General features: G+C 40.0%; 1 protein-coding gene and 1 pseudogene across 1 annotated transcript; both read right to left on the minus strand.

Moving 5' to 3' along the window:
• Positions 1 to 1158: 1158 nt before the first annotated feature.
• Positions 1159 to 2095, minus strand: LOC130490749 (olfactory receptor 10A2-like; annotated as a pseudogene).
• Positions 2096 to 7245: 5150 nt separating this feature from the next.
• On the minus strand, positions 7246 to 8181 carry LOC130490750 (olfactory receptor 10A2-like). The gene has a single exon (XM_056864556.1). The coding sequence runs from the start codon at positions 8179 to 8181 to the stop codon at positions 7246 to 7248; it is 936 nt and encodes a 311-aa protein (XP_056720534.1).
• Positions 8182 to 12433: the final 4252 nt, after the last annotated feature.

Below are 12433 nucleotides of genomic sequence, written 5' to 3' on the forward strand. Positions count from 1 at the left end.
CCTTCTGCATGCCAACCAGATGTTCTGTCATTACAAAATACTGATACCATCTCACAAGCATCTACTGTATATAGTTTTCTGACTATTTGCATTCAACACTGACACAACCATACAAACACCAAATGTAGTTGTATCTGGGGTATTTTTTATTTATCTGTATCCGAACGTGAGTCCATTATGGGAGCTCAGTTCTCATTATCTTTCCACCTCCCAAAAGTAAGGGACGCACACTTGAGCTGGGCTTCCAAACAATAAGTCACTTTCGCAGAGAGCTCATACACACCACAAGCTGAATCTGCTCATTGGATAAATCATTTGTCTGCTAAATAAAGGCAGCTTCACCCTAATTCATACATTAAACTGTGGTATCATTCCTACTTTGAGATGGATTCTATAGGGTTGCCTGGTCCCTCTTCGCCACCGGTGGGATATTTTTGGGGCAGAGCCTGAGGAGGGCGGGGCTTGTGGAGGAGAGGGACTTCAATGCCATAGAGTCCAATTGCCAAAGCAGCTATTTTCTCCAGGGGAACTGATCAGTTGTAATAGTAGGAGATCCCCGGCTACTACCTGGAGGTTGGCAACCCTAGGATTCTAGTATTGGTAGTGAAATTACAGCCCATTCCTGAAAATGCGGCGTGCGGAGTCGGCGGGGAAGAGGCACAGTGGCGCTTCTTCCTAAGCCAAATCGTACACGCCATTAAAAAAAAAAAAAAAGCCGTTTCGTGGCTTTTTTGTTGTTGTTTTACTGGGGGCTTTCACTCCATAGGAAACAGCAAGGCTGCCCCTGCTAAAAGGCAGGAGCAGCACCGCCAAAATTTTAGGGATACTACTGTTCCTTCGCTTCACATTAAATGTTTGTATTATCTGTTCTTTGTCATTACAAAATAGTGATATCATCTCACAAGCATATATATCCAACCAACTGATCCAACCATGCAAACACCAAATGTAGTTGTATCTAGGAGGTTTTTTTACTTATAAATGTTCTTTAACAAACAACATTTCAGTCAATAATTAGGTACTACATAGGAAAAGCTCAGTGAAATCAGTTGTCTTAATTCACTCGTTTTTTTAAGAACCAATGATTTAAACAAAGAATATGAGGTATTTTCAGATTTATTTGTATATATAATTTCTTTATCCATTTATGCTTTACAGTCACAGTGAAATCCTCTTGTTCCATAGATTCCTCAGGGCTCCTTTGATCTCTTTGTTTCTTATACTATAGATGATTGGATTTAGCAGTGGAGTTACTACAGTATATGAAAATGATAAAATATTATCCAACACTGGAGAGTAGTTAGACTTTGGTTTTAAGTATGTGGAACACACTGTGCCATAGAACAGAAGGACCACTATTAAATGAGAGGAACACGTAGAGAAGGCTTTCCATTTACTTTCCTTAGATGGCATCCCAACTATAGTGACGATAATTCCAGTATAAGATAGTAGGATCATTAGGAATGGTACTATGACAGCTAACATAGCAACTCCAATTACTTGGACTTCAGTTACAAAAGTGTCTCCACAAAGTAGTTCCAACAATGGCTGTATTTCACAGAAAAAGTGATTGATGACCACATCACAAAATGGCCGAGAAAATATGACAGTGGTGTGGACCAGTCCCACTGCAGTCCCACATATATATGGACCAGTCACCATCTTCAGGCATGCATTCCTGTTCATTATAACAGAGTAGCACAAAGGATGACATATTGCAATATACCGGTCAATGGCCATGGAAGCCAGCAGGAAGCTTTCGGCAACTCCAAAAAACAGGGAAAAAAAACATTTGCATGGCACACCCTACAAAAGAAATTGCTGTAGGCTTCACAATTAAGTTCTCCAATAACTTGGGGATGACAACTGTCATGTAGCAGGCTTCCAAGCACGCCAAGTTCATAAGAAAGAAGTACATTGGAGAGTTAAAAACAGGATCAGATTTTACAATTAGAATAATCAGCACATTTGTTGTTAAGGTGATTAGGTAGAGACATAACAACACAACAAAGATTAAATGATGTAATTTGTGAGCCTCAGCAAATACTACCAGAATAAATCCAGAACAAGCTGTGGCATTTTTTTGACTATTCATATTTGAATAATATAATCAACACTTCTTTGCCTCTGCTTGCATCTAGATTTCTGCCCTTTAGTATTTATTCATTGTAATAATTTTCTTTTGCTTTGTATGATATCAAAAATAGTTAACTGATCTTTCCATCATTTTTGAACAGTGTCCTGAAGAACAATTGATGCTGCTGATGAAGTTGGGAAATTTTTGAATTTCTCTGCTCTTATTTCATCCAAAATGTCACCATTACTGCTCCCAATGCAAATCTTCATTCTGTAAGACAATGTTGACAATATGAGAAGAGAAACAAAGTGATGTAGTCTTATGCTTGACCCCAGGTCTACACGGATCTGAAGAGTACTAGAAGATCAATCAGTATCTCCGCCTAACTTAACTGAATTTGAGGATAGTATCGTGTAAAAAATGAGAGAGGGGGGGAGAGATTTCATCCTACTTCTTAGGAAGAAGGTAGAGGAAATTGTGATATATACAACTATACAAATACTATACTGGAACTTGCATATTCATCTAAGTTCAATGGGTAGCATATTTCTACCATATTTCTGTTATATTTAGATCATCACTCTATCTGATCTTTCCACTTTTATTTTCCATATTTTTACTTTCTATTTTCTGTGTTTTATGACATGGGGTGTCATTAGGGCCCACTGTTTGATGTCTTCCATCAGGGGCCATTCCAGATGGGATCCAGTCTGCTTTTCCATTCGAGATCACCCCCCCCCCATTTTTTCCGTGAAGGCATAGCTTTATTGGATGATCAGTATTTCATCAGCAGAAAAACTGATTGAATCCCACCCACTAAATGTCCCGTTGTGATTTTCAATTGTATTGCTGAAAAAATAATTTGGTGTCATCTGCAAACTTGGCTACTTCACTGTTTAACCCCAACTCCAGGTCATTGATGAACAGGTTGAAAAACACTCGTCCCAACACAGATCCCTGAGGCACCCCACTACTCACATCCCGCCATTGTGAGAACTGACCATTGATTCCTACTCTCTGCTTCCTATTTTTCAGCCAGCTCGCAATCCATCAGAGGACTTGTCCTCTTATCCCGTGACTATAAAGTTTGCTTAGCAGTCTTTGGTGGGGGACTTTGTCAAAAGCTTTTTGGAAATCCAAATACACAATATCCACAGGCTCATTCCTGTCCACATGCTTATTGACACTTTCAAAAAACTCTAATAGGTTAGTGAGACGGACCTACCCTTACAGAAGCCATGTTGGGTTTTGCCCAGCAGACCTCACCCTTCTATATGCTTGACAATTCTATCTTTAATAATGCTTTCCACTAATTTACCCAGAACAGACGTTAAGCTAACTGGCCTGTAATTTCCTGGGTCCCCCCTGGAACCTTTTTTATAAATGGGTGTTACATTGGCCATTCTCCAGTCGTCTGGTACAGAGGCTGATTGAAGGGACATATTACATATCTTTGTTAGAAGTTCAGAAATTTCCCATTTGAGTTCTTAAAGAACTATAGGATGAATACCGTCTGGTCCCTGTGACTTGTTAATTTGCAGTTTGTCTAGATGTTCTAGGACTTCCTCCCTTGTTACCACTATTTGCCTCAGTTCCTCATTTTTCCCTCTCCAAAATCTCTGTTCAGGAGAAGGAATCTGCCCTGTATCTTCAGATGAGAAGAATTCATTTATTTTTTCAGCAATTGCTTTATCCTCCCTTAGAGTTCCTTTACTCCCATTGTCATCCAATGGTCCAACAGCTTCCCTAGCTGGTTTCCTACTAATATACTTAAAGAATTTCTTATTGTTTGTTTTGATGTGTTCAGCAATATGCCCCTCAAAATCTTTTTTTTTGCATCTCTAATTATCTGCTTGCATTTCCTTTGAGCAAGTTTGTGTTTGCTTCTGTTCACCTCTTTGGGGCAAATCTTCCAGTCTCTGAAGGAAGACTTTTTTTCTCTAAATGCTTCCTTCACCTTACCAGTTAGCCATGGTGGTGACCTCTTGGACTTATTACTACCTTTCCTGACCTGCTGTATACAATCTAGCTGAGCCTCTAGTAATGTGGACTTGAGTAACCCCCAAGCTTTTCAAGAGATTTAACCCTCCTAACTGTTCCTTTCAACTTCCTCTTAACCAGTTTTCTCATTTTAGAGAAGTTCCCTCTTTTAAAGTCAAAGGTAATTGTGTGAGATTTCCCAGTCACTTTCCCACTTGCATATAAATTAAATTTGATGCCATTGTGATCACTATTGTCAACTGGCTCAACTACATCCACATCCCGCACTAAGTCACTGGCAGCAACAGAGTATTAAATCCAGGATTGCCTCCCCTCTGGTTGGGTCTATGACCAACTGTTCGAGGGCACAGTCATTTAGGATGTCTAAAAATTTTATCTCTTTGGCTTGACTGGAGCATACATTTATCCAATCAATCCTATGAAATGGAATACATGGTTAGAGAATTTATTATTCATACAATCTGTCCATGATGGAGGTAAGGAAGGAGAGCATACCTTAATAGCTCCATCAGCAGCTTGATGACCAAAAATCCTTCTCTTTTGTCGTCTGAATCCTGGTTGCTCTCGTAGTTGAACTTTTGCAAATGCCCTCCATACGGAAGCTCCCATCCTGCATACCTTTTATTCAGATGGGTTTCACGACCCGCAGCATAGCCCTTGTGGTAGTCAAGAGGGTCCTCCCTATTCCACAAGCTAGAAACTTAATAGGATCCAATGCTATGTTGAGTTAGAAAGTTAAAGTATAGTTGTAATTACCTTATAGATTCTCAATACATTGGTTTCAAATATTGCATTTGTTTAAAAATGTATTCTCATACAGCTTTATTTGCATCAGTTATTGTGCCTCTCCTCTACAGGTTCAATGAAACCAAGACTTGCCTCCTAATCCATACACAATCTTTCTTACATGTTCTCAAGTACCTTTAGCTTTGAATGATTTAGCATTCCTAAGTCTTGAAATGTTTCTTCTGAACTAGCTATATGAGGAACCATTTATGTACAAAGGGACCAATTAAAGTTCAGTGCTTCAGCTTTGCTTGAACAAGTAACAACCTGTGGGAAATCAACATACTCAGACATAATTGATGTCAGCTCAATGACAAATCCACATGTATGACACATTAGAACTGTAGAGTGAGAAATGTATGATAGGGACAAGCACCTCAGTTATCTCCACTCCCTCCGGTTCACTGTCCGATTATTAATTGGGCTCTCTATCTGAACATCAAGAAAACAAAAGTAATGACTACAGGAGAATTACACAACTTTAAGGTTGACAATGAGGACATTGAAATTGTTCAAGACTTTCTATTCCTTGGCTCCACCATCAACCAAAAGGGAGACTGCAGCCAAGAAATTAGAAGGAGATTGAGACTAGGAAGGGCAGCCATGAAGGAGCTAGAAAATATTTTGAAGTGTAAGGATGTATCACTGGCCACCATGACTAAATTAATTCATGCCATTGTATTCCCTATTACTATGTATGGGTGTGAAAGCTGGACAGTGAAGAAAGCTGATAGGAAGAAAATAGATTCCTTTGAAATGTGGTGTTGGAGGAAAGTGTCACGGATTCCGTGGACTGCCAAAAAAAAAAAAAAAAAAAAAAAACCAGATCAGTGGGTTATAGCTCAAATCAAGCCTGAATGACCCTAGAAGCTAAAATGACTAAACTGAGACGATCGTATTTTGGTCATGTCATGAGACAACAAGAGTCACTGGAAAAGACCATTATGCTAGGAAAAGTTGAGGGCAGCAGGAAAAGAGGAAGACCCAACAAGAGATGGATTGTCTCAATAAAGGAAGCCACAGCCTTCAATTTGCAAGATCTGAGCAAGGCTGTCAAAGATTGGACATTTTGGAGAACTTTCATTCATAGGGTCGCCATGAGTCGGAAGCGACTTGATGGCACTTAACACACACACACACACATCTGAACATGAGTCCATTATGGGAATTTAATTCTCATTATCTTTCTACCTCCCAAAAGTAAAGGGTGCACACTTGAGCTGGGCCTCCAAAGAATTCCGGTAAGTCACTCTCGCAGAGAGCTCATACACACCACAAGCTGAATCTGCTTATTGGATAAATCATCAATGTCAGCCACATAAAGGCAGCTTCCCCCTAGTTCACACATTAAACTGTGGTATCATTCCTACTTTGAGATGGATTCTAGTATTGGTTTTTATTTCTAGTACATAAATGAATGAATGAATGAATGAATGAATGAATGAATGAATGAATAAGCCTTGTGGCAATTGAAATACATTTAAGGGAGGAATCTAAAGCAGGTCAACTTCAAATTAAGTTCCATTTTATGTACTTCTAAGAACATATTCCTGGGAGTAACCCCTTTGACTAATACTGGTTAGTTGGGTTGCCAACCTCCAGGTAGTAGCTGGAGATCTCCTGCTATTACAACTGATCTCCAGCCGATAGAGATCCATTCACCTGGAGAAAATGGCCACTTTGGCAACTGGACTCTATGGCATTGAAGTCCCTCCCCTCCCCAAACCCCACCCTCCTCAGGCTCCTCCCAGTGGCAAAGAGGGACCTAGTTAGTCTGGCTTAGAATTGCTTCTTGAATATCTTTTAGGTACAACAGGACTGTTCTGTTTGCAAGAATATGCTATCAAGGACACACCTCTTTGTGTTTCTTACCTTCTGTGTTAGCAGAGAGTTTTGGAACACCTTCTTCTACAAGGTCCTGGCATGTACTTTCAAACATCATTCTATAGCTGGCCTGCTTCTCAGGCAAACTTTTAGGGATACTACTGTTCCTTTGCTTCACATTAAATTTTTGTATTAAATGTTTCAAATTAAATGTTTGTATTATCAGTTTGTTGTTATTACAAAATAGTGATACCATCCCACAAGCATACAAACACACACACACACACACCCATCTGACTATTTGCATTCAACAGTGATCCAACCACACAAACACCAAATGTAGTTGTATCTAGGATGTTTTTTTAAAAAATTTATAAATGTTCTTTAACAAACAACAATCTTTCAGTCAATAATTAGGTACTATATAGGAATAGCTCAGTGAAATCAGTTGTCTTAATTCACTCGTTTTTTTAGGAACCAATGATTTAAACAAAGAATATGAGGTATTTTCAGATTTATTTGTACATATAATTTCTTTATCCATTTATTCTTTACAGTCACAGTGAAATCCTCTTGTTCCATAGATTCCTCAGGGCTCCTTTGATCTCTTTGTTTCTTATACTATAGATGATTGGATTTAGCAGTGGAGTTACTACAGTATATGAAAATGATAAAATATTATCCAACACTGGAGAGTAGTTAGACTTTGGTTTTAAGTATGTGGAACACACTGTGCCATAGAACAGAATGACCACTATTAAATGAGAGGAACATGTAGAGAAGGCTTTCCATTTACTTTCCTTGGATGGCATCCCAACTACAGTCAAAATTATTCCAGTATAAGATAGGAGAATCATTAGGAATGGTACCATGACAGCTAACATAGCAACTCCAATTACTTGGATTTCAGCTAAAGAAGTCTCGCCGCAAAGTAGTTCCAACAATGGCTGTATTTCACAGAAAAAGTGATTGATGACCACATCACAAAATGGCCGAGAAAATATGACAGTGGTGTGGACCAGTCCCACTGCAGTCCCACATATATATGGACCAGTCACCATCTTCAGGCATGCATTCCTGTTCATTATAACAGAGTAGCGCAAAGGATGACATATTGCAATATACCGGTCAATGGCCATTGTGGCCAACAGGAAGCATTCAGCAACTCCAAAAAACAGGAAGAAAAACATTTGTATGGCACATCCTACAAAGGAAATAACTGTAGGCTTCATGATTAAGTTCTCCAATAACTTGGGGATGACAACTGTCATGTAGCAGGCCTCCAAGCAGGCCAAGTTCATAAGAAAGAAGTACATTGGAGAGTTAAAGATAGGATCCGATTTTACAATCAGGATAATCAGCATGTTTGTTGTTAAGGTGATTAGGTAGAGACATAGCAAAATGACAAAGATTAAAGGATAGAATTTGTGCGCCTCTGCAAATGCTACCAGAATGAATCCAGACCAAGCAGTGGCATTTTCTTGATGATTCATATTTGAATAATATATTCAACTCTTCTATGCCTCTATGTTAGTATTCATTTGATGTAATCATTTTCTTTTGCTTTGTATTATATCAAAAATAGTTAACCAATAATTCCATTACTTTTGAATAGTGTCCAAAAGAATGATTGATGCTGCTGATGAATTTCTGTGCTCGTTTCACCCCATAGTAATTATTAATTTGTCACCATTACTACTCCCAATTCGAGTCTTCATTCTGTAAGACAATGTTGACAATATGAGAAGAGAAGCAAAGTGGTTAGTCTTACACTTGACCCCAGGACTACTCAGACATGAACTAGATGATCGATCAGTATCTCAGCCTACCTTAACTGAATTTGATGATAATATAGTGTAAGAGAGAGAGAGAGAGAGAGAGAGAGAGAGACAGAGACAGAGACAGAGACAGAGACAGAGACAGAGAGACGGAGATATTTCATCCTAGTTATTAGGAAGAAGGTAGGAGAAATTGTGATTTATTTATTTATTCTTGCAGTGGTACAACTATAATACGGGAAATTGCTTATTTGTCCAAGTTCAGTGAGTATCATATTTCTATTATATTTCTGTTATGTTTAGATCATCACTCTATCTCATCTTTCTATTCTTATTATTATTATTTTGTTGTCTTCTGTATTTTGTTACTTGGGATGTCATTAAGGTCCTCTGTTTGATGTCTTCCATCAGGGACACATATAGGAATCTAGCCTGCTTTTTGATTCAAGATCACCCTTCCCCCCCTTATTTTTGTTCATGCAGGTATAGTCTTATTGGATAGTCAAAGGTAAGCCTACTTCACTATTTCATCAGCAGAAAAGCTGACTGAATACCATCCATTAAATGCCCCATTGTGGTTTGCAATTGTATAGCTGAAAATGCTGATTAAGCGATTCATAATAGTTGACTGACAATGCATTCTAGAGCTCCTGATGGTTCTGTTCAGCATTGGGATTTTCAAAGAGAGGATGCCATCAGCTGATGGGGAGGGTGAAAGTACACCTCTATGTTTGTGGGGAAAGATTAAAATAGTTGGGCTGATTAAAACATAAAAGATTATGTTTTACATTGATTATCCTTATCTTGTCAAATTGTTTAATTAATCAATCAATTAAAAACTTTGGTCAGATTATATCTAAAGGCATAAATAGAAAAATGGTATGGAAACATTCATACTGGAGAAGGGGAACTGAATTTGCGATAATACACGCTGGCAGCTTGACCAGAAGAAGAGCAGAGACTGAGTTACAAAGAGGAGATTAACATTGCTTCTTTCTAGTTTGCATAGGTAGGGAAACCAAAACAATAGAGCAGTGCTCCCCAACTTGTTTGGCTCTGTGGACCCCTTTGGAATTCTTATACAGTTTGGTGGGCACAGCCACAAAACGGCTGCCCCAAAAGAGCTCTTGTAGGAGGTGGAGCTAGCCATAAAATGACTGCTGCAGCTTTCGTTCAAGTAGAAAATAAAAGTGCCGCACAAGTCACCAAGAGAGAAAAAATAAAACAAAGACCAATGGTGCAAAAGCATCATGCATAATATAAAATAAATATTAACATTTAAAAAGCTAATAAATGCATAAATTAAGAGATTAATCCTATACCACTTCACTCATACATAAATCCATCTCTACTCAATGATGCTTAATCCCAGGAAAGTATTTTCAGGATCGGAGCCATTCCTGAGCATTGGTTCCTTGGCTGCTGCAAGGTGAATAAAATCATTTTTAAAAGTTTTTAAAAATAAAATGGGGGAGGGCATTGGAAGCAGTGATGCTGCCTCAACAAAAAGCTGGCACAGCAACGTTGTTTCTCAAGGGGGCGATCCCGGGCTGGAGGGGCTTAGGAAGCTGACTAAGGTCAGCTCTGCCCCCAGAAATGCACCCTCCACATCGGAAATGCAATTCTCTTCCAGGATTTAAGTCCCAGAGAGGCTGCAGCATCGGAGGAGTCTCATGCAGTTCTGTGATGCATGAAGCTGCCTTATACTGAATCAGACCCTTGGTCCATCAAGGTCAGTATTGTCTACTTGGACCGGCAGCAGCTCTCCAGGGTCTCAGGCAGGGGGTCTTTCACATCAACCTACGCTGGAAAAAATATGAGTTTACGCTGGAAAAATATGAGGGGGTCTTTCACATCAACTTACGCTGGAAAAATATGAGTTGAATCCAGCCAGCTTTTTCACCCAGTCCAGCCCAATTTTCTTCAATACTATATCCCCTAAACTCTCTGGCCTATTTGATGTGATCCCTTCCTCACTTTCTCACCAGTTGAAAAACAGGAGTTCATGGTTCGAGAATGTAAACTCGCCATGATGGAGGGATGGGAGCAGAGTTTACCTTAGTAGCTCCATCAGCATCTTGATGACCCAAAATCCTCTTCTGAATCATGGTTGCTCTTGTAGTTGAACTTTTCCAAATGCCCACCACACTGAGGCTCCCATCCTGCATGGCTTTAATTCAGATGGGTTTCATGACCCCAAGCATAGCCCTTGTGGTAGTCAAGAGGCGCTTCCCTATTTCACAAGCTGGAAACCTAACAGGTTCCAATGCTATGTTGAGTTAGAAAATTAAAGTACATTTTTAATTACTATATTAATCCTCAAGATATTGGTTTCAAATGCTGCATTTTTTAAAAATGTGCCTCTCCTCTAGAGGTGGAATGAAACCAAAACTTGCCTCCTAATCTACACACAATCTTTCCTACATGTTCTCAAGTACTTTTAGCTTTGAATGATTTAGCATTCCTAAATCTAGAGATGTTTCTTCTGAATGGGCTATATGAGGAACAATTTATGAACAAAAGGACCAATTAAAGTCTGGTGCTTCAGCTTTGCTTGAACAACAAGTCTTAACCTGTGGGAATTCAGCATACTCAGACATACTTGATGTCAGCTCAGCAACAATTCCCCATTCATGCCACATTAGTACTGCAGAGTGAGAACTGTATGATAGGGACAAGCACCTCAGTCATCTCTACTCCCTCGGGTTCACAGCCCAGTTATTAATTGGGCTCTCTGTTGGAGTATGAGTCCATTATAAGAGCTCAGTTCTCATTATCTTTCCAGTCACAAAAGTAAGGGACACATGAACTGGGCCTCCACATAAGAAGTCACTCTTGAGGATAACTCACACACCGCAAGCTGAATCTGCTTAGTAGATAAATCATTGATGTCAGTCGTATAAAGCCACATAAAGGCATCTTCACAATAGTTCACCATAGAGCCAACGTGGTGTAGTGGATAAGAGTGGTGGACTCTAATCTGGAGAACTGGGTTTGGTTTCCTGCTCCTTCACAAGAGCAGTGGACTTTAATTTGGTGGGCCTAGTTGGGTTCCCCACTCCTATACATGAAGTGAGCTGGGTGACCTTAGGCTAGTCACAGGTCTCTCTGAACTCTCTCACACCCCACCAAGGGGTCTGTTGCGGGGAGAGGAAAGGAAGGAGATTTTAAGCCAATTTGATTCTCCTTAAAAGGTAGAGAAAGTTGGCATATCTTCTTCCTCATACATTAAGCAGTTGTGTCATTTCTACTTTGAGATGGATTCTATCTGTACCTGGGCACAAGTAGTTTCTTGCAGGCAACCTTATCAGGGATATATTAACATTTATTTAAAATGTTTTTATGCTGCCTTTTTATGCTGCCTTTCCACCCAATCAGGGTTCACAAGGTAGTGAACAATAAAATAACATTTAAACAATTAAACAATTAAAATACAGTTTAAATCACAGTAATTGCATTAGTCCAATTAAAACTGCTGTCACCTGTTTATCCAACAGGAGTCCCAGGTCCAGGAGCACCCCAAGCTACGAACTTGCTCCTTTCGAGAGAGTGCAACATCTCCCAGAAAAGGGGATAACCCATTCCCTGTGTCAGATCTTCCCCCTCTCCAGTAGCACCTCTGCTTTGTTGGGATTCAGTTTCAGTTTGTTAGCAAGGGTTGCTGTTGCCAGGTGCCCTGTGGTGGCGGGCAAGCCCCCACCAATCCACCCCCCTGCCTGCCGACCAGCTGAACAAACGTGCACACGCACCTACACATAGCTGCACTTCACTTCCGGTTTACATCCGGAAGCGCCGAATCGCGAGGGGCCTAAGGCCCCTTCTGATGCGTCACTTCTGGGTGTAAACCAGAAGTGATGTGCATGCACGGCGGTGCAGCCACACATGCACAATCCCCTCAGCTCTGCCCCAAAAGCCTCCCACCGAAGGAGAGGAGGGACCTGGCAACCCTATTGTTAGCCTTCATTCA

This window comes from Euleptes europaea, chromosome 18 (genome assembly GCF_029931775.1).
Source record: "Euleptes europaea isolate rEulEur1 chromosome 18, rEulEur1.hap1, whole genome shotgun sequence".
NCBI classification, from domain to species: domain Eukaryota; kingdom Metazoa; phylum Chordata; class Lepidosauria; order Squamata; family Sphaerodactylidae; genus Euleptes; species Euleptes europaea.